The sequence below is a fragment of the Salvelinus namaycush genome, chromosome 22 (assembly GCF_016432855.1).
Source record: "Salvelinus namaycush isolate Seneca chromosome 22, SaNama_1.0, whole genome shotgun sequence".
NCBI lineage: Eukaryota > Metazoa > Chordata > Actinopteri > Salmoniformes > Salmonidae > Salvelinus > Salvelinus namaycush.
Genome location: NC_052328.1, coordinates 34,994,742 through 35,018,285, shown reverse-complemented (window position 1 = coordinate 35,018,285; position 23,544 = coordinate 34,994,742). Strand labels below are relative to the sequence as shown.

General features: G+C 45.5%; 1 protein-coding gene across 1 annotated transcript in view; it reads left to right on the top strand.

Moving 5' to 3' along the window:
- slc1a4 (solute carrier family 1 member 4) overlaps positions 1–23,544 on the top strand; it is a 38,303-nt gene that overhangs the window by 7,501 nt on the left and 7,258 nt on the right. The window contains exons 2-5 of the mRNA XM_038960749.1: positions 1,853–1,895; positions 8,831–8,896; positions 13,075–13,241; positions 13,597–13,830. Coding sequence (XP_038816677.1) covers positions 1,853–1,895; positions 8,831–8,896; positions 13,075–13,241; positions 13,597–13,830 — 510 coding nt within the window. The remainder of the gene's footprint in view (positions 1–1,852; positions 1,896–8,830; positions 8,897–13,074; positions 13,242–13,596; positions 13,831–23,544) is intronic.

Here is a 23,544-nt window from a genome sequence, read left to right as displayed (position 1 = left end):
GCACCCCAGCATTATGTGGTTTAACTATGTGGGTAGTGCTGCACCCCAGCATTATGTGGTTTAACTATGTGGGTAGTGATGCACCCCAGCATTATGTGGTTTAACTATGTGGGTAAATTAACAACTGCTCTGTTGTCAGTTGTTACGTATCTCTGCTGCTATGGCAGTCGGCTACATAAAATATTATATAAAATAATCACATATATTTTAGGTAGAAAAGTACACATTTCCTGATTCAAAACAGCTAGTACCTTTGATAAAATTAGCTAATGTGGCCGTACACTTTCAATAAAACGATGAATTTGTCCACAGTTTGCGTATTTGTGCGTTCATTGTCAACGGAGCAGAGCCAGCATTATGTGGTTTAACTATGTGGGTAGTGAACCACCCCAGCATTATGTGGTTTAACTATGTGGGTAGTGATCCACCCCAGCATTATGTGGTTTAACTATGTGGGTAGTGAACCACCCCAGCATTATGTGGTTTAACTATGTGGGTAGTGCTGCACCCCAGCATTATGTGGTTTAACTATGTGGGTAGTGAACCACCCCAGCATTATGTGGTTTAACTATGTGGGTAGTGAACCACCCCAGCATTATGTGGTTTAACTATGTGGGTAGTGTTGCACCCCAGCATTATGTGGTTTAACTATGTGGTAGTGATGCACCCCAGCATTATGTGGTTTAACTATGTGGGTAGTGCTGCACCCCAGCATTATGTGGTTTAACTATGTGGGCAGTGATGCACCCCAGCATTATGTGGTTTAACTATGTGGGTAAATTAACAACTGCTCTGTTGTCAGTTGTTACGTATCTCTGCTGCTATGGCAGTCGGCTACATAAAATATTATATAAAATAATCACATATATTTTAGGTAGAAAAGTACACATTTCCTGATTCAAAACAGCTAGTACCTTTGATAAAATTAGCTAATGTGGCCGTACACTTTCAATAAAACGATGAATTTGTCCACAGTTTGCGTATTTGTGCATTCATTGTCAACGGAGCAGAGCCAGCAACGTCACTAGTCACGTGACCTGCAGCTGTTTCAGTTCTCCACTAGAGGGGGAGAGGGCCAACTCCACTGAACTAGTTTCAATATATGGAATCACTTGGGAGTCCCTGGATTTTGGGTCAACTTCTCCTTTAAGAGTTGTTTGTTTATCAGTTCAATAAATGCCATTGTTCAATAAATTCCATGGCCTCATTGAACAATTGATTTAAACATTTAATTTGTTTCTTAACCTCTGCTTTCATTAATATAATGTAATCAGAGAAAAACATGTACGATTGAAGTTGTGAATTTACGCAGATTCTGTGGTTATTCATCGTGTAAGGCTTGCTTTGTAGTGGTTAAATGTTTTTTGTTGTGTTAATGATGAACCAGAGAGAGGGGCTTTGTCCCAAGTATGTCTCCTGCCTCAAAGTGTTCACTTGTTCACTTCCCATCACTTCTAACCACTAGTGGGCCAGTAACTGAAAGGTTGCTTGATCAAATCCCCGAGCTGACAAGGTAAAAATCTGTCTTTCTGCCCCTGAACAAGGCAGTTAACCCACTGTTCCCCGGTAAGCCGTCATTGTAAATAAGAATTTGTTCTTAACAGACTTGCCTAGTTAAATAAAGGTTCAATAAAAACATTTAAAAAAACATTCATAAGGAGATTACTGGTTTAAGAAATATGAAGGAAACTCCCACTAATCCATGCCTCCACCAATCCAATGCTTCAAGATTTGTGGGAAGTAGTGAACAAGTGCACACTTCAGGAGAAAGGGGATATTATTAGGATGTACCCCTGGTTCAAGACTAACACATTAATGAAACCTCAATTGTTCATCTTGTCTTCCTCTGCAGGAATTTGTTCCCAGCTAACCTTGTGGCTGCAGCATTCCGTTCTGTAAGTATCTCTCTCTCTCTCTTCACCCCTCGTCATCTTTCTCTCCTCTCTCTCTCTACCTATCAGTCTCTCTCGCCTCTCTTCATCTCTTTCTCTAACTTTCTTTCTCTCTTCATCTCTCTCTGTCTCTCTCCACCTCTCCGTCTCTCTCACACACACACATACTGTCCTATGCACACCTCTTCATATATATATATATGTATACCATAAATCCTTTCCTTAGCGTTAAAAGTCTATATAAGGTCATTAATGAAGAGACTCAGAATAAAGAGAGTTCTGCTCTCCCTCTCGTCTTAGCACCTCTCATCTTCCTTTCACCAACCGTTACCATAGTGAGGTGATTCCATTCCAAACAGCCTAGCAACCTGTCTCGCCTCGTTGCTCTTTAATGTGCCCAGTGGCTGCCCGGTACCATTTCCTGGAACTGTGTGAGTGTCTGTCTATTAAGGCTAAAAGAGGGTCAGGAGGGTTCAATGTTTGGGGAGGAACACACACACACACACACACAAATATGTGTCCTTTTATGCATGTTCTCATGGGGACATTTAGGGATTTCAGGTCCCCACGAGGATAGAGAAGAACAAGACCACACACACACACACACACACACACACACACACACACACACACACACACACACACACACACACACACACACACACACACAGAGCTGAATAATAATCATCAGCGGGTCAGGAATGAGAAATGACATCCATGTAATGCCTTTTCATTCATATTACTGATACCAAACATTAACAAAACACGAAGAACAATATCATTTAGTTTTAATAAACCTGTTGTCATCTACTGTAGTACTATATCATGGTAAAACCTGTTGTCATCTACTGTAGTATTACATCATGGTAAAACCTGTTGTCATCTACTGTAGTACTACATCATGGTAAAACCTGTTGTCATCTACTGTAGTATTACATCATGGTAAAACCTGTTGTCATCTACTGTAGTACTACATCATGGTAAAACCTGCTGTCATCTACTGTAGTACTACATCATGGTAAAACCTGCTGTCATCTACTGTAGTACTACATCATGGTAAAACCTGTTGTCATCTACTGTAGTATTACATCATGGTAAAACCTGCTGTCATCTACTGTAGTATTACATCATGGTAAAACCTGCTGTCATCTACTGTAGTACTACATCATGGTAAAACCTGTTGTCATCTACTGTAGTATTACATCATGGTAAAACCTGCTGTCATCTACTGTAGTATTACATCATGGTAAAACCTGTTGTCATCTACTGTAGTACTACATCATGGTAAAACCTGTTGTCATCTACTGTAGTATTACATCATGGTAAAACCTGTTGTCATCTACTGTAGTATTACATCATGGTAAAACCTGTTGTCATCTACTGTAGTACTACATCATGGTAAAACCTGTTGTCATCTACTGTAGTACTACATCATGGTAAAACCTGTTGTCATCTACTGTAGTACTACATCATGGTAAAACCTGTTGTCATCTACTGTAGTACTACATCATGGTAAAACCTGTTGTCATCTACTGTAGTATTACATCATGGTAAAACCTGTTGTCATCTACTGTAGTACTACATCATGGTAAAACCTGTTGTCATCTACTGTAGTACTACATCATGGTAAAACCTGTTGTCATCTACTGTAGTATTACATCATGGTAAAACCTGTTGTCATCTACTGTAGTACTACATCATGGTAAAACCTGTTGTCATCTACTGTAGTACTACATCATGGTAAAACCTGTTGTCATCTACTGTAGTACTACATCATGGTAAAACCTGTTGTCATCATCTACTGTAGTACTACATCATGGTAAAACCTGTTGTCATCTACTGTAGTACTACATCATGGTAAAACCTGTTGTCATCATCTACTGTAGTACTACATCATGGTAAAACCTGTTGTCATCTACTGTAGTACTACATCATGGTAAAACCTGTTGTCATCTACTGTAGTACTACATCATGGTAAAACCTGTTGTCATCTACTGTAGTATTACATCATGGTAAAACCTGTTGTCATCTACTGTAGTACTACATCATGGTAAAACCTGTTGTCATCATCTACTGTAGTACTACATCATGGTAAAACCTGTTGTCATCTACTGTAGTACTACATCATGGTAAAACCTGTTGTCATCTACTGTAGTACTACATCATGGTAAAACCTGTTGTCATCTACTGTAGTACTACATCATGGTAAAACCTGTTGTCATCTACTGTAGTACTACATCATGGTAAAACCTGTTGTCATCTACTGTAGTACTACATCATGGTAAAACCTGTTGTCAGCTACTGTAGTACTACATCATGGTAAAACCTGTTGTCATCTACTGTAGTACTACATCATGGTAAAACCTGTTGTCATCTACTGTAGTATTACATCATGGTAAAACCTGTTGTCATCTACTGTAGTACTACATCATGGTAAAACCTGTTGTCATCATCTACTGTAGTACTACATCATGGTAAAACCTGTTGTCAGCTACTGTAGTACTACATCATGGTAAAACCTGTTGTCAGCTACTGTAGTACTATATCATGGTAAAACCTGTTGTCATCTACTGTAGTACTACATCATGGTAAAACCTGTTGTCATCTACTGTAGTACTACATCATGGTAAAACCAACTCCCCTCTCTTTTGGTGTGGGATAGACATAATTCAATTAAGTCTGGAGGCCCCCACTTCCTCAAACTATGTCAGCTAACATAGGACAAACTGCCGGAGTGACAGGCTGAGGAGGCAGACTGACTACCCAGAGAAGGAGCCCCCAAAGTAGGGTACAGGCATCAGGCAGATGGGATGTGGTAGAGTAAAGGGGGGGGCAGAGAGAGGGGGGTGACAGAGATGGAGGGGGGGACGGAGAGAGAGGGAGAGGGAATCTAATCTTCAACCATCCTGAACACAGATTACATATGTAGGCACTGCCCACCGAGAATGGCCCCTTTTGGCACTGACGGACTGAAACATATTTTAAAGAAAGAGAGAGGGAGGGAGAGACAGAGAGAGAGAGAAATAAGAGACAGGTACTGATGGACTGAAACATACATGTTTTAGAGAGAGATAGAGAAAGACCAGACCACATTTATACCCTCCACACTCATCTACTCATGTTTTAGAGACTTCAAGGAAGAATTTGTTCAAATTTGTTCAAATTTATTTTTGATAAATTAATAGAAACGGGTGATCTTATTAAATCAATGTACACTAAAAACAAATGTGTGGTTAAAATTGGCAACAAACAGGGCTGCTCAATTAGTCCAACACTAGTTAACATCTGCATTAATGACTTGGCCAAATCATTAGAACAATCTGCAGCACCTGGTCTCACCCTACACAACACTGAAATCTGCAGCACCTGGTCTCACCCTACACAACACTGAAATCTGCAGCACCTGGTCTCACCCTACACAACACTGAAATCTGCAGCACCTGGTCTCACTCTACACAACACTGAAATCTGCAGCACCTGGTCTCACCCTACACAACACTGAAATCTGCAGCACCTGGTCTCACCCTACACAACACTGAAATCTGCAGCACCTGGTCTCACCCTACACAACACTGAAATCTGCAGCACCTGGTCTCACCCTACACAACACTGGAATCTGCAGCACCTGGTCTCACTCTACACAACACTGAAATCTGCAGCACCTGGTCTCACCCTACACAACACTGAAATCTGCAGCACCTGGTCTCACTCTACACAACACTGAAATCTGCAGCACCTGGTCTCACCCTACACAACACTGAAATCTGCAGCACCTGGTCTCACCCTACACAACACTGAAATCTGCAGCACCTGGTCTCACTCTACACAACACTGAAATCTGCAGCACCTGGTCTCACCCTACACAACACTGAAATCTGCAGCACCTGGTCTCACTCTACACAACACTGAAATCTGCAGCACCTGGTCTCACCCTACACAACACTGAAATCTGCAGCACCTGGTCTCACCCTACACAACACTGAAATCTGCAGCACCTGGTCTCACCCTACACAACACTGAAATCAAGTGTCTGCTGTACGCAGATGACCTGGGGTTGCTGTCTCCCACTAAGGAGGAGTTACAGCAGCACCTAGATCATCTGCACAGGTTTTGTCAGACCTGGGCTCTGACCGTTAATCACAGGTTCTGTCAGACATGGGCTCTGACCGTTAATCACAGGTTCTGTCAGACATGGGCTCTGACCGTTAATCACAGGTTCTGTCAGACATGGGCTCTGTCAGACCTGGGCTCTGACCGTTAATCACAGGTTCTGTCAGACATGGGCTCTGACAGTTAATCACAGGTTCTGTCAGACATGGGCTCTGACAAGTAATCACAGGTTCTGTCAGACCTGGGCTCTGACAGTTAACCTAAAGAAAACAAATATAATGATTTTCCAAGAGAGGTAAGGAAATCAGGATCACAAATATAAATTCTATTTGGACACAGTTCTGTTAGAAAACACCAAAAACTACACAACCAAAAGTATGTGGACACCTGCTCGCCGAACATCTCATTCCAAAATCATAGGCATTAATATAGAGTTGGTTCCTCCTTTGCTGCTAAAACAGCCTCCACTCTTCTGGGAAGGCTTTCCACTAGTTGTTGGAAAATTGGTATGGGGACTTGCTTCCATTCAGCCACAAGAGCATTAGTGAGGTTGGACACTGATGTTGGGCAAATAGTCAGCATTCCAATTCATCCCAAAGGTATTCGATGGGGTTGAGGTCAGGGCTCTGTGCAGGCCAGTCAAGTTCTTCCACACCGATCTCAACAAACCATTTCTTTATTGAACTTGCTTTGTGCACGGAAACAGGAAAGGGCCTTCCCCAAACTGTTTCCACAAAGTTGGAATTGTATGCTGTAGCATTAATATTTCCCTTCACTGGAACTAAAGGGCCTAGCCCGAACCATGAAAACCAGCCCCAGACCATTATTCCTCCTCCACCAAACTTTACAGTTTCCGCCAAACCCAGATTAGTGTGACTGCCAGATGGTAAAGCGTGATTCATAATTCCAGAGAATGTTTCCTCTGCTCCAGAGTCCAATGGCGGCGAGCTTTACACCTCTCCAGCCGACATTTGGCATTTCGCATGGTAATCTTAGGCTTGTGTGCGGCTGCTCGGCCATGGAAACCCATTTCATGAAGCTCTCGAAGAACAGTTCTTGTGTTGACATTGCTTCCAGAGGCAGCTTGGAACGCGGTAGTAAGTGTTGCAACCGAGGACAGACAATTTTTACACTCTACGAGCTTCAGCACTTGGTGGTCCCATTCTGTGAGCTTGTGTGGCCTACCACTTCGTCGCTGAGCTGTTGTTGCTCCTAGACGTTTTCACTTCACAATAACAGCACTTACAGTTGATCAGGGCAGCTCTATCAGGGCAGACATTTGAAGAATTGACTTGTTGGAAAGGTGGCATCCTATGACGATGCCACGTTGAAAGTGGAGCTCTTCAGTAAGATCGTTCTACTGCTAATGTTTGTCTATGGAGATTGCATGTCTGTGTGTTAGATTTTATACACCTGTCAGCAATGGGTGTGGCTGAAATAGCCGAATCCACTAATTTAAAGGGGTGTCCATATACTTTTGTATATATAGTGTATCTAGGATATCAGCAACACAGGTAGCTTTCGCATGGCGGTAAATTAGCTCAGAGACAAAGCAAGAAGATCATTCTATGCCATTAAAAGGAACATTAATATTCACCATTTTGGGCTGGCTAGTGACATCAGTGCTATTTGTGTGTGTGTGTGTGTGTGTGTGTGTGTGTGTGAACAGGGAGAGGGGTCTCTGCCATTGTCTGCTGGTCTCTGGCTGCCAGGTCCTCTCCACCACAGCTCTAAAGTTGCTTAGTGTCTCTGCTGGTCTCTGGTCCCATAAAGAACAGTCAGTTCTTACTAAAATTACTTTTATCTTATTCTTTTTTTCTTCTTTTTTTATCAGAAACTAAAGAAACATCTCTGAAACAGGCATTCATCAGCACAGGAACTAAAGAAACATCTCTGAAACAGGCATTCATCAGCACAGGAACTAAAGACACATCTCTGAAACAGGCATTCATCAGCACAGGAACTAAAGAAACATCTCTGAAACAGGCATTCATCAGCACAGGAACTAAAGACACATCTCTGAAACAGGCATTCATCAGCACAGGAACTAAAGACACATCTCTGAAACAGGCATTCATCAGCACAGGAACTAAAGACACATCTCTGAAACAGGCATTCATCAGCACAGGAACTAAAGACACATCTCTGAAACAGGCATTCATCAGCACAGGAACTAAAGACACATCTCTGAAACAGGCATTCATCAGCACAGGAACTAAAGACACATCTCTGAAACAGGCATTCATCAGTACAGGAACTAAAGACACATCTCTGAAACAGGCATTCATCAGCACAGGAACTAAAGACACATCTCTGAAACAGGCATTCATCAGCACAGGAAGTAAAGACACATCTCTGAAACAGGCATTCATCAGTACAGGAACTAAAGACACATCTCTGAAACAGGCATTCATCAGTACAGGAACTAAAGACATCTCTGAAACAGGCATTCACCAGCACAGGAACTAAAGACACATCTCTGAAACAGGGTCTCGTCTGCTTAGTGTTTGCATGTACTGATGCTAACCTGTTATTTATTGAAGGGTATAAAACATAGAATGTAGAGTTCAGAAGGATCACAATCATAGAGCTAGAATGTAAAAATGACTCATGGTTTTAGCTTTCATTCTGAAGAATATTGCAGCAAACCTTGCACAGGTGTAAACGCTTAATACATCTGACAATAAATACTTGATCCTAAGTACTTTAATATAACTAGTTACTTGTTTATGAATGGCTTTGTTAACATACATGTACCTCAGAGTAATTGTTGTTTATTTGTTGTTTATATGATTGATGTTTTCTCTGTCTCTTCCTCCGTGTCACAGTATGCCACTGATTACAAGATGGTCGCTGTGGGAAACGACACCAATGGAACCATCCTCTACCAGAAGGTACTTATTATGACATCCCTCATATTTGTTGGTTTGATTGTTTGTTAGGGTCTCATTTAGCCTGTCATAGGCTATTCGTCCAAGAAAGACCAAAATACCAAATGAATGACAACTTTTAGGGAAGTGGAATTACAACCACAGTACAGTACGAACAAAGACACATTGGAAACACACACTATAAAAGAACAGGTGTCTGTGTTGGAGATGGTCGAGGGGGCTGGTCCACAGACAGGAGGGGGTCTGGTCCACGGACAGGAGGGGGTCTGGTCCACGGACAGGAGGGGGTCTGGTCCACGGACAGGAGGGGGTCTGGTCCACGGACAGGAGGGGGTCTGGTCCACGGACAGGAGGGGGTCTGGTCCACGGACAGGAGGGGGTCTGGTCCACGGACAGGAGGGGGGTCTGGTCCACGGACAGGAGGGGGTCTGGTCCACGGACAGGAGGGGGTCTGGTCCACGGACAGGAGGGGGTCTGGTCCACGGACAGGAGGGGGTCTGGTCCACGGACAGGAGGGGGTCGGTCCACGGACAGGAGGGGGTCGGTCCACGGACAGGAGGGGGCTGGTCCACAGACAGGGCAAATAACGAAACAGACATGAAGAAAGTGGAAATGGAGTGAAGATCCTAGTCAGCATATTCTACGTCTGTTATTGAGGGTACATCCCAAACAGCCCTGGGTCTGGTATTGAGGGTACGTTCCAAACAGCCCATGGTCTGGTATTGGGGGTACGTCCCAAACAGCTCATGGTCTGGTATTGAGGGTACGTCCCAAACAGCCCTGGGTCTGGTATTGGGGGTACGTCCCAAACAGCCCTGGGTCTGGTATTGGGGGTACGTCCCAAACAGCCCTGGGTCTGGTATTGGGGGTACGTCCCAAACAGCTATGAGAGACCAGTGGGAGGACAGCAAACACAGAAGAGGAGCACAACGTACTGTACAACGCACTGTACACACTCACACTGTTCTATGATTCACTGGCCAATGTGGAAGACACTTGTCACGATACGCTACGCAAGTGACCCTCCGTTTCCATAGCAACACACATAGCAACTTCACTGGAGCCTGGTAACAAACAGAAAGGACTCAATACAAGTTTAACGGTTCTTTCTTTAAAAAGTGATCGGTGATGAACTGTTCAGTGATCAGTATTCATCCACATCCTTAACCCTGATCAGACCAAGCTACTCTGTTGTGACGTCAATGTCAGTCACTGTCCTGTGTTTGTTCAGTTATGCCATGTGTCATATTCAGCCCTTATATAGCCAGGCAGGCCTGGACTGTTGGCCAGCTAGCATGTTAGTTTGACCAACGACTCTGCCTTTAAGAGAGAGAGTCCAAACAGGGAACACTGGTCTGGCACGGCCCGAGGATGGATTCCTGGCAAGGATATATTCCTGGAGCGCCCTTTGTCCAGATACACTCAGACGTAGTGGCTGGTTGGCATTGCTGAGTGTGTGTTTGTCTGTGTGCATGTGTACAGAGCTGGGGTGAGAAGGTCAATCATCACTATAGGAAAACGTGGTGACAGAATTTTTTCTCTGTTTTTATTTCTGTGTGAATTTCAGAAGACCTTTGAAAAAAGTGAACAAATTCTGTATCACCAAGATACTTATGTCACGGTCCAGTCAGCACAGATGATATGAGCTCCCACCTGTCTGAGGAAGATTCAGTAGTCTACCATTTTAAAAGCCTAAAGAACAGAAAGGCCTGCATACCCTGTTCCTACAGATGTATAAAGAACAGAAAGGCCTGCACACCCTGTTCCTGCAGATGTATAAAGAATAGAAAGGCCTGCACACCCTGTTCCTACAGATGTATAAAGAACAGAAAGGCCTGCACACCCTGTTCCTACAGATGTATAAAGAACAGAAAGGCCTGCACACCCTGTTCCTACAGATGTATAAAGAATAGAAAGGCCTGCACACCCTGTTCCTGCAGATGTATAAAGAACAGAAAGGCCTGCACACCCTGTTCCTACAGATGTATAAAGAACAGAAAGGCCTGCACACCCTGTTCCTGCAGATGTATAAAGAATAGAAAGGCCTGCACACCCTGTTCCTGCAGATGTATAAAGAACAGAAAGGCCTGCACACCCTGTTCCTACAGATGTATAAAGAATAGAAAGGCCTGCACACCCTGTTCCTGCAGATGTATAAAGAACAGAAAGGCCTGCACACCCTGTTCCTGCAGATGTATAAAGAATAGAAAGGCCTGCACACCCTGTTCCTGCAGATGTATAAAGAATAGAAAGGCCTGCACACCCTGTTCCTACAGATGTATAAAGAACAGAAAGGCCTGCACACCCTGTTCCTGCAGATGTATAAAGAACAGAAAGGCCTGCATACCCTGTTCCTACAGATGTATAAAGAACAGAAAGGCCTGCACACCCTGTTCCTGCAGATGTATAAAGAATAGAAAGGCCTGCACACCCTGTTCCTGCAGATGTATAAAGAATAGAAAGGCCTGCACACCCTGTTCCTGCAGATGTATAAAGAACAGAAAGGCCTGCACACCCTGTTCCTACAGATGTATAAAGAACAGAAAGGCCTGCACACCCTGTTCCTGCAGATGTATAAAGAACAGAAAGGCCTGCACACCCTGTTCCTACAGATGTAAAAAGAACAGAAAGGCCTGCACACCCTGTTCCTACAGATGTATAAAGAATAGAAAGGCCTGCACACCCTGTTCCTACAGATGTATAAAGAATAGAAAGGCCTGCACACCCTGTTCCTACAGATGTATAAAGAACAGAAAGGCCTGCACACCCTGTTCCTGCAGATGTATAAAGAACAGAAAGGCCTGCACACCCTGTTCCTGCAGATGTATAAAGAATAGAAAGGCCTGCACACCCTGTTCCTGCAGATGTATAAAGAACAGAAAGGCCTGCACACCCTGTTCCTGCAGATGTATAAAGAATAGAAAGGCCTGCACACCCTGTTCCTGCAGATGCTCCCAACTCTCACCTCTGTTGACAACGTTTTGATCCCAAGGAGCTTCATGAGGTGAAAACATGTAGGCACTTCACAGGGGAGGATGTCCCAAAGAAACTAAATGCCAACAAACCACACAGATCACCAGCATGCAAGGGTTAATGTGTGCAGCTCCACTGCACTGTAGTCGGCTTGGAACGTGACCATTTTCCTGATTTGTTGACCTGACCTCCAAGCGAGGCTGGAAGGAAGCCCAGCCATGTCATCACTCAGCTGGGTAGTTTGGCCCAGCTGTCACAGGGCCCGCGGAGGAAGAGAAGACTGGGAGGGGTGACAAGGATCGGAGGGGACAGAGCCAGTCCCTTTCTGAATCGCCCTCTTGTACCCAGCTGTCAGACTGACAAGGGAATGCATCCCAAATGCCACTCTATTACCTATATAGTGCCCTACTTTTAACCAGGGCCCTATGGCGCTTTATAGGGATTATGGTACCATTTGGGACGCTCCCATAGAAATGCTTGGCTCATTCATTGACAGAGAATTACCAGTCTATGAGGGGTACTGATGAACAGACATGGCAGACCCTCCTCCGACCAGTGCTAATAGTGGTGGGTCCCCCCTAAAGGGGTCAATGGGAGCATTGCTCTTTTCTCTGGTCTGAATATCATTTGAGGAGGCTATTTAAATGGTAGCCTACTGAATCAAATAAACTGAAAGGCTATGTTCTGATGTTCTGTGTTCTGATGTTCTGTGTTCTGATGTTCTGTGTTCTTTGTTATGATGTTCTGTGTTCTGATGTTCTGTGTTCTGATGTTCTGTGTTCTGATGTTCTGTGTTCTGATGTTCTGTGTTCTGATGTTCTGTGTTCTGATGTTCTGTGTTCTGATGTTTTGTGTTCTGATGTTCTATGTTCTGATGTTCTGATGTTTTATGCTCTGATGTTCTGATGTTCTGATGTTTTATGCTCTGATGTTTTATGCTCTGATGTTTTATGTTCTGATGTTTTATGTTCTGATGTTTTATGTTCTGATGTTTTATGTTCTGATGTTTTATGCTCTGATGTTTTATGTTCTGATGTTTTATGCTCTGATGTTTTATGCTCTGATGTTCTGTGTTCTGATGTTTTATGGTCTAATGTTCTATTTTATGTGTTTTGATATTCTGTGTTATGATGTTCTGTGTTTTGATTATATATATTTTTTAAATAACAACCATACATAAACAAAAGTGTGTTATGTGTTCTATGTAGGTTCCTGTGGGGACAGAACCAGATGGTATGAACATCTTGGGCCTGGTTCTCTTTGCCATGGTGTTCGGGGTGGCACTGAGGAAGCTGGGAGAGGAGGGGGAGGAGCTCATACGCTTCTTCAATGCTTTCAATGAAGCCACCATGGTGCTGGTGTCCTGGATCATGTGGTGAGTGACCTTAAACAACCCAGATCATGTGATTAGCCTCTCCTGGTTCCCAAGACTATTCCCAAGGGAAAACAAGAGGAGCTTCTGATGGCTCACTAGATAAAGTCCATACTGTTTATTCCTTAAGAAGTGCAGGAGGTGTTGTAGGCTGCTGACGCTATGCATTTGACTCTGAAATGAGAAGCTACTTTTTGACTGGGAAGGTGCCTACTTATGTTGAATCAAATTTAACATTTAATTACATTTCTGATAAATATTTTAGGTTTTCCTTTCAAATAAATCTGCAGCAAAACTAAATATTCTGTTTATCATCACCTCACCAAATGGCATACATTCTATATTTCTCCTACCTCAGGTACGTCCCGTTCGGCATCATGTTCCTGGTGGGTAGTAAGATAGTGGAGATGGAGGATGTGGTTCTGTTGGTGACCAGTCTGGGGAAATACATATTCGCCTCCGTCCTGGGTCATATCATCCACGGGGGGGTCGTCCTGCCTCTCATCTACTTTGGGTTCACACGCAAGAACCCCTTCAGCTTCCTGTCCGGCCTCATCACGCCCTTCACCACCGCCTTCGCCACCTGCTCCAGGTAGGCCTCTGTTACTGTATCCCTCCACCAGTCCAGGTACTATCCCTCCACCAGTCCAGGTACTATCCCCCTGCCTGTCCAGGTACTATCCCTCCACCAGTCCAGGTACTATCCCTCCACCAGTCCAGGTACTATCCAGTCCAGGTACTATCCCTCCACCAGTCCAGGTACTATCCCTCCACCAGTCCAGGTACTATCCCTCCACCAGTCCAAGTACTATCCCTCCACCAGTCCAAGTACTATCCCTCCACCAGTCCAAGTACTATCCCTCCACCAGTCCAAGTACTATCCCTCCACCAGTCCAGGTACTATCCCTCCACCAGTCCAGGTACTATCCCTCCACCAGTCCAAGTACTATCCCTCCACCAGTCCAAGTACTATCCCTCCACCAGTCCAAGTACTATCCCTCCACCAGTCCAAGTACTATCCCTCCACCAGTCCAAGTACTATCCCTCCACCAGTCCAAGTACTATCCCTCCACCAGTCCAGGTACTATCCCTCCACCAGTCCAGGTACTATCCCCCTGCCTGTCCAGGTACTATCCCCCTGCCTGTCCAGGTACTATCCCCCTGCCTGTCCAGGTACTATCCCTCCACCAGTCCAGGTACTATCCCTCCACCAGTCCAGGTACTATCCCTCCACCAGTCCAGGTACTATCCCTCCACCAGTCCAGGTACTATCCCTCCACCAGTCCAGGTACTATCCCTCCGCCTGTCCAGGTACTATCCCTCTGCCTGTCCAGGTACTATCCCTCTGCCTGTCCAGGTACTATCCCTCTGCCTGTCCAGGTACTATCCTCCTGCCTGTCCAGGTACTATCCTCCTGCCTGTCCAGGTACTATCCTCCTGCCTGTCCAGGTACTATCGCTCTGCCTGTCCAGATACTATCCCTCTGCCTGTCCAGGTACTATCCCTCTGCCTGTCCAGGTACTATCCCTCTGCCTGTCCAGGTACTATCCCTCTGCCTGTCCAGGTACTATCCCTCTGCCTGTCCAGGTACTATCCCTCTGCCTGTCCAGGTACTATCCCTCTGCCTGTCCAGGTACTATCCCTCTGCCTGTCCAGGTACTATCGCTCTGCCTGTCCAGGTACTATCGCTCTGCCTGTCCAGGTACTATCGCTCTGCCTGTCCAGGTACTATCCCTCTGCCTGTCCAGGTACTATCGCTCTGCCTGTCCAGGTACTATCCCTCTGCCTGTCCAGGTACTATCCCTCTGCCTGTCCAGGTACTATCCCTCTGCCTGTCCAGGTACTATCCCTCTGCCTGTCCAGGTACTATCCCTCTGCCTGTCCAGGTACTATCCCTCTGCCTGTCCAGGTACTATCCCTCTGCCTGTCCAGGTACTATCCCTCTGCCTGTCCAGGTACTATCCCTCTGCCTGTCCAGGTACTATCCCTCTGCCTGTCCAGGTACTATCGCTCTGCCTGTCCAGGTACTATCCCTCTGCCTGTCCAGGTACTATCCCTCTGCCTGTCCAGGTACTATCCTCCTGCCTGTCCAGGTACTATCCTCCTGCCTGTCCAGGTACTATCCCTCTGCCTGTCCAGGTACTATCCCTCTGCCTGTCCAGGTACTATCGCTCTGCCTGTCCAGGTACTATCCCTCTGCCTGTCCAGGTACTATCCCTCTGCCTGTCCAGGTACTATCCCTCTGCCTGTCCAGGTACTATCGCTCTGCCTGTCCAGGTACTATCGCTCTGCCTGTCCAGGTACTATCGCTCTGCCTGTCCAGGTACTATCCCTCTGCCTGTCCAGGTACTATCGCTCTGCCTGTCCAGGTACTATCCCTCTGCCTGTCCAGGTACTATCCCTCTGCCTGTCCAGGTACTATCCCTCTGCCTGTCCAGGTACTATCCCTCTGCCTGTCCAGGTACTATCCCTCTGCCTGTCCAGGTACTATCCCTCTGCCTGTCCAGGTACTATCCCTCTGCCTGTCCAGGTACTAGGTATTCCTCCGCCTGTCCAGGTACTAGGTATTCCTCTGCCTGTCCAGGTACTAGGTATTCCTCCGCCTACCTGTCTAGGGAAGACATGACAACATAATAATCTAGAGGAGAAAGAAACACACACCAATTTAGGCGAGGTGCTGGCTAGCGGAGTAGAACACTTGAAAAATGAAAGGAGAGGCGTACACTCTAAGAGCTCAGATGCAATAATTTAATAACCTAATAACCAACGTTGCCTCACTAGTTTATATAGTGTCAAAGGACACACAAAGGTGTCTGTAATCATGGCCGGTTGTGGCCTGATATCATTGGTTAATTCTCAGATATGTTATTTTTTATATCAAAAACATGAATGATTGCGTACGATCATAGATACAATGTGGCTACATAGGCCTACAAACATTTACAACAGCACAATCACAATAATCACAAGAATGGCTTCATATCAAAATCTACGTTGAGACCGAAGGGAGCAAGAGTCTTTAAATTAAAGATCCAGGCAACCTCTCATTTCAACAATAAATTGTCGAGGTCACCGCCTCTCCTAGGGAGGGTGACATGTTCGATGTCGATATAACGTAGTGACGAAATCGAGTAGTTTTCTTCCAAAAAGTGGGCCGCGACTGGGTACGTTGAGTTTTGTCACTTAATGGTGCTACGACGCTCCGAGATTCATACTTTTAATTCGTGCTTTGTTTTACCCACATCATTTTTACCACAAGGACAAGTTATAAGATAAATACTGCCTTAGTGGAGCACGTGATAACACCTTTGATTGGGATCTGTTTCCCTGTTTGGGGGAGTTTGAAGGATCTACATTTGTAAGTGCCATTACATTGAGCACAGCCATTACACTTGTAGTTTCCATCCTGTAGGGGTGCAAATAGACGTTGTGCAGGGATATCTTGGGGTGGTAAATCAGAGTTTACCAATTGATCTCTGAGATTTCTGCCCAGCGAGAATACGATCAAGGGAAGGTCCAAAAACACATTACTGATACTATCATCGGAGCTTAGAATGTGCCAATATTTGTGAACGATTCCCTTAATTTGTTCAGAACACCTTGAATAGCGGGTAGTTAGAATGCAAGAATACTTCTTTTGTGAGACTGTCCTTGAAAAAGGTCATGTCTCGGTTTGCTTTGAATTTTCTCAATGGCAATATTAATCTGACCATTTTTGTACCCCCTCTCCTTGAATTTTCTTTGCGTCTCAGCCATATTTCTGTCGAAATGTAAGGGTCCTGTGTGTAGCTGGTGTAGAGAGTCAGGCGCAGGACAGTAAATATGAGTAATCAACGTACTTTTACTCAAAATGACAAATGTAGAAAGTAACATCACGAGCCCACCATGACGGACCGAAAATACAATAAACAATCACTCACAAATACAACATGGGGAACAGAGGGTTAAATAATAAACAAGTAATTGATTGAGTGAAGCCAGGTGTGATAAGACAAAGACCATACAGATGGAACAAATGGAACAAATGGAAAATGAAAAGTGGATCGGCGGTGGCTAGAAAGCCGGTGACGTCGACCGCCGAATGCCGCCCGAACAAGAAGAGGGACCGACTTTGGCGGAAGTCGTGACACGAAATCGGATTATTTTTTGCCAATTCTTTTGATTCGACAGAATTGGCTGTAGGGCAAACTATTTTCAAGGGAAGTGGGTGACAACTATCAGCCCTCAACAAGCTGTTACGATCAGTAGGTTTCCTGTAAAGATCTGTGTATAGAACATTATCCTCACACAGGATCAGAAGATCAAGGAAACTGATTTGACGTGTATCAGATTGCATAGTAAATCTCAGGTGCTCAGAACAAGAGTTAAGAAAAGTATGGAACGCCTGGAGCTGTTTTGCATCACCCCTCTATAGAACAAAAATATAATCAATATACCATTTGCAAATAATGATGTTAGGCTATAATTGTTTTTTGAGAGGATCGAAAATGGACTGTTTCTCCATGTAACCCACATACAAATGAGCATAGTTAGGAGCCATGGGGAATCCCATAGCAGTACCCTTCGTCTGAATAAAGAAATCATTTAGAAACATGAAGTAGTTGTGTGTGAGTACTATTTCAACCAATGTTATAATACATGCACTGGAAGGTAGTTCATTAGGGTCACGTTGAGGAAGAAAATGTTCCATAGCTTCAATACCGCCCCGTGTGGAATATTCGTGTATAACGACTCAACATCAAAAGTAACTAACAAAGTATTATCAGGGAGAGGATCAAGAGATACAATACTAGAGACCATACTGCTGGTGTCCTTTACAAAGGAGGGCAGCTGTTCTGAGATCATACTGCTGGTGTCCTTTACAAAGGAGGGGAGCTGTTCTGAGATCATACTGCTGGTGTCCTTTACAAAGGAGGGGAGCTGTTCTGAGATCATACTGCTGGTGTCCTTTAAAAAGGGGAGCTGTTCTGAGATCATACTGCTGGTGTCCTTTACAAAGGAGGGGAGCTGTTCTGAGACCATACTGCTGGTGTCCTTTACAAAGGAGGGGAGCTGTTCTGAGATCATACTGCTGGTGTCCTTTACAAAGGAGGGGAGCTGTTCTGAGATCATACTGCTGGTGTCCTTTAAAAAGGGGAGCTGTTCTGAGACCATACTGCTGGTGTCCTTTACAAAGGAGGGGAGCTGTTCTGAGATCATACTGCTGGTGTCCTTTACAAAGGAGGGGAGCTGTTCTGAGATCATACTGCTGGTGTCCTTTAAAAAGGGGAGCTGTTCTGAGACCATACTGCTGGTGTCCTTTACAAAGGAGGGGAGCTGTTCTGAGACCATACTGCTGGTGTCCTTTACAAAGGAGGGGAGCTGTTCTGAGACCATACTGCTGGTGTCCTTTACAAAGGAGGGGAGCTGTTCTGAGATCATACTGCTAGTGTCTTTTACAAAGGAGGGGAGCTGTTCTGAGATCATACTGCTGGTGTCCTTTACAAAGGAGGGGAGCTGTTCTGAGATCATACTGCTGGTGTCCTTTACAAAGGAGGGGAGCTGTTCTGAGATCATACTGCTGGTGTCCTTTACAAAGGAGGGGAGCTGTTCTGAGATCATACTGCTGGTGTCCTTTACAAAGGAGGGGAGCTGTTCTGAGATCATACTGCTGGTGTCCTTTAAAAAGGGGAGCTGTTCTGAGACCATACTGCTGGTGTCCTTTACAAAGGAGGGGAGCTGTTCTGAGACCATACTGCTGGTGTCCTTTACAAAGGAGGGGAGCTGTTCTGAGATCATACTGCTGGTGTCCTTTACAAAGGAGGGGAGCTGTTCTGAGATCATACTGCTGGTGTCCTTTACAAAGGAGGGGAGCTGTTCTGAGACCATACTGCTGGTGTCCTTTACAAAGGAGGGGAGCTGTTCTGAGACCATACTGCTGGTGTCCTTTACAAAGGAGGGGAGCTGTTCTGAGACCATACTGCTGGTGTCCTTTACAAAGGAGGGGAGCTGTTCTGAGATCATACTGCTGGTGTCTTTTACAAAGGAGGGGAGCTGCTCTGAGATCATACTGCTAGTGTCTTTTACAAAGGAGGGGAGCTGTTCTGAGATCATACTGCTGGTGTCCTTTACAAAGGAGGGGAGCTGTTCTGAGATCATACTGCTGGTGTCCTTTACAAAGGAGGGGAGCTGTTCTGAGATCATACTGCTGGTGTCCTTTACAAAGGAGGGGAGCTGTTCTGAGACCATACTGCTGGTGTCCTTTACAAAGGAGGGGAGCTGTTCTGAGACCATACTGCTGGTGTCCTTTACAAAGGAGGGGAGCTGTTCTGAGATCATACTGCTGGTGTCCTTTACAAAGGAGGGGAGCTGTTCTGAGATCATACTGCTGGTGTCCTTTACAAAGGAGGGGAGCTGTTCTGAGATCATACTGCTGGTGTCCTTTACAAAGGAGGGGAGCTGTTCTGAGATCATACTGCTGGTGTCCTTTACAAAGGAGGGGAGCTGTTCTGAGATCATACTGCTGGTGTCCTTTACAAAGGAGGGGAGCTGTTCTGAGATCATACTGCTGGTGTCCTTTACAAAGGAGGGGAGCTGTTCTGAGATCATACTGCTGGTGTCCTTTACAAAGGAGGGGAGCTGTTCTGAGATCATACTGCTGGTGTCCTTTACAAAGGAGGGGAGCTGTTCTGAGATCATACTGCTGGTGTCCTTTACAAAGGAGGGGAGCTGTTCTGAGATCATACTGCTGGTGTCCTTTACAAAGGAGGGGAGCTGTTCTGAGATCATACTGCTGGTGTCCTTTACAAAGGAGGGGAGCTGTTCTGAGATCATACTGCTGGTGTCCTTTACAAAGGAGGGGAGCTGTTCTGAGATCATACTGCTGGTGTCCTTTACAAAGGAGGGGAGCTGTTCTGAGATCATACTGCTGGTGTCCTTTACAAAGGAGGGGAGCTGTTCTGAGACCATACTGCTGGTGTCCTTTACAAAGGAGGGGAGCTGTTCTGAGATCATACTGCTGGTGTCCTTTACAAAGGAGGGGAGCTGTTCTGAGATCATACTGCTGGTGTCCTTTACAAAGGAGGGGAGCTGTTCTGAGATCATACTGCTGGTGTCCTTTACAAAGGAGGGGAGCTGTTCTGAGATCATACTGCTGGTGTCCTTTACAAAGCAAGGAGACATGGGCAGGGCTCAATATGTTGCTTGATAAATTGAAGACACTCAGTCTCGTGGGTTCTGGGACCGTGTGAACGGTCCCCTCTGCCTCTGGTAGTCGTTTCTTCTTACCCCTTCAGGTGCGGCATCTCGTCGGTGCGCGTGTCCGCGGCCACCTCCGCGCTTCCGTCGGCCCAGTCTCTCGTTGGATAAAAAACTGTCACTGGAAGCAGATGAGGCGCTGGTTGTAGTGTTGGTCAGACGGGGTGGATAGAATAACTGTCACTGGAAGCAGATGAGGCGCTGGTTGTAGTGTTGGTCAGACGGGGTGGATAGAAGGAAACAGCATCCTGCGCCTGTCATGGAGAGGAGGAGCAGGACCTCTTGTCAGGGTTTCTCCAGAAGTAGACTTTGTCCTCGGCCTTGTCTTTTTTGTATTGGTTGAATTTTTTGATTTTAAGTTCCTTTATTTCTGTAGACAACTTGTCCTGGAGCGCTTGGTTAGTTGTCGTCAGTTCATTGAATATGACATCATCATTAACAGCTCCTTGCAGAGCTGTGTGTTTCTCTTCAATCCATTTCAATCAAATGCTTTTTCAACTGGTCAACAATTCATGTCATTAAATCAATCAAGCATTTGTTCAGGATGGCACACCAGCGCTCCCAGAAATCATCTGTGCGCTGTCCCAATGATGGTTATTTTTGCCACCTGAGTCCCCGTGGAATAATGGCTTGACGCACATAATCACTAAGAGTGACTATATGTAGATGCGTTCTCGTCTGGCGCTTAGATAAATGTAACAGTTCTTTCGAGAGGTCACAATTACCTCCCGGCATATCAAAAAGGGACTCCGATACAATTATCTTATCACGTTCCCTTTGACTGTATTTAAAGTAATCTTATTTGGGTCTTTGACCAGTGTCGGGAAAATAATTATAATTCGGCATCGTTTAAGAGCTTTTTATATAGGATTCAGATCAGCTCAAACACACAAAGCACCCAATCAACGTACAAACAGTAATAAACAGTAACAAACCAGTGTGACCTGGTTACCCAGTAAATCCCTCCACCTCTATGAACCCACTGTGACCTGATTACCCAGTAAATCCCTCCACCTCTGTGAACCCAGTGTGACCTGATTACCCAGTAAATCCCTCCACTTCTGTGAACTCAGTGTGACCTGATTACCCAGTAAATCCCTCCACCTCTGTGAACCCAGTGTGACCTGGTTACCCAGTAAATCCCTCCACCTCTGTGAACCCAGTGTGACCTGGTTACCCAGTAAATCCCTCCACCTCTATGAACCCACTGTGACCTGATTACCCAGTAAATCCCTCCACCTCTGTGAACCCAGTGTGACCTGATTACCCAGTAAATCCCTCCACTTCTGTGAACCCAGTGTGACCTGATTACCCAGTAAATCCCTCCACCTCTGTGAACCCAGTGTGACCTGGTTACCCAGTAAATCCCTCCACCTCTGTGAACCCAGTGTGACCTGGTTACCCAGTAAATCCCTCCACCTCTGTGAACCCAGTGTGACCTGGTTACCCAGTAAATCCCTCCACCTCTGTGAACCCAGTGTGACCTGATTACCCAGTAAATCCCTCCACTTCTGTGAACCCAGTGTGACCTGGTTACCCAGTAAATCCCTCCACCTCTGTGAACCCAGTGTGACCTGATTACCCAGAAAATCCCTTCACCTCTGTGAACCCAGTGTGACCTGATTACCCAGTAAATCCCTCCACCTCTGTGAACCCAGTGTGACCTGGTTACCCAGTAAATCCCTCCACCTCTGTGAACCCAGTGTGACCTGGTTACCCAGTAAATCCCTCCACCTCTATGAACCCAGTGTGACCTGGTTACCCAGTAAATCCCTCCACCTCTGTGAACCCAGTGTGACCTGGTTACCCAGTAAATCCCTCCACCTCTGTGAACCCAGTGTGACCTGGTTACCCAGTAAATCCCTCCACCTCTATGAACCCAGTGTGACCTGGTTACCCAGTAAATCCCTCCACCTCTATGAACCCAGTGTGACCTGGTTACCCAGTAAATCCCTCCACCTCTATGAACCCAGTGTGACCTGGTTACCCAGTAAATCCCTCCACCTCTGTGAACCCAGTGTGACCTGGTTACCCAGTAAATCCCTCCACCTCTGTGAACCCAGTGTGACCTGGTTACCCAGTAAATCCCTCCACCTCTGTGAACCCAGTGTGACCTGGTTACCCAGTAAATCCCTCCACCTCTATGAACCCAGTGTGACCTGGTTACCCAGTAAATCCCTCCACCTCTGTGAACCCAGTGTGACCTGGTTACCCAGTAAATCCCTCCACCTCTATGAACCCAGTGTGACCTGGTTACCCAGTAAATCCCTCCACCTCTGTGAACCCAGTCCATTAAATCAAATCAAATCAAAGTTTATTTGTCACATGCGCCGAATACAACAGGTTACAGTGAAATGCTTACTTACAGGCTCTAACCAATAGTGCAAAAAAGGTATTAGGTGAACAATAGGTAGGTAAAGAAATAAAACAACAGTAAAAAGACAGGCTATATACAGTAGCGAGGCTATAAAAGTAGCGAGGCTACATACAGACACCAGTTAGTCAGGCTAATTGAGGTAGTATGTACATGTAGATATGGTTAAAGTGACTATGCATATATGATGAACAGAGAGTAGCAGTAGCGTAAAAGAGGGGTTGGCGGGTGGTGGGACACAATGCAGATAGCCTGGTTAGCCAATGTGCGGGAGCACTGGTTGGTCGGGCCAATTGAGGTAGTATGTACATGAATGTACAATTAAAGTGACTATGCATATATGATGAACAGAGTAGCAGCAGCGTAAAAGAGGGGTTGGGGGGGGGCACACAATGCAAATAGTCCGGGTAGCCATTTGGTTACCTGTTCAGGAGTCTTATGGCTTGGGGGTAAAAACTGTTGAGAAGCCTTTTTGTCCTAGACTTGGCACTCCGGTACTTGCCATGCGGTAGTAGAGAGAACAGTATGACAGGGGTGGCTGGGGTCTTTGACAATTTTTAGGGCCTTCCTCTGGCACCGCCTGGTGTAGAGGTCCTGGATGGCAGGCAGCTTAGCCCCAGTGATGTACTGGGCCGTACGCACTACTCTCTGTAGTGCCTTGCGGTCGGAGCAAGTGCAATTAGAAGTGCATTGCTA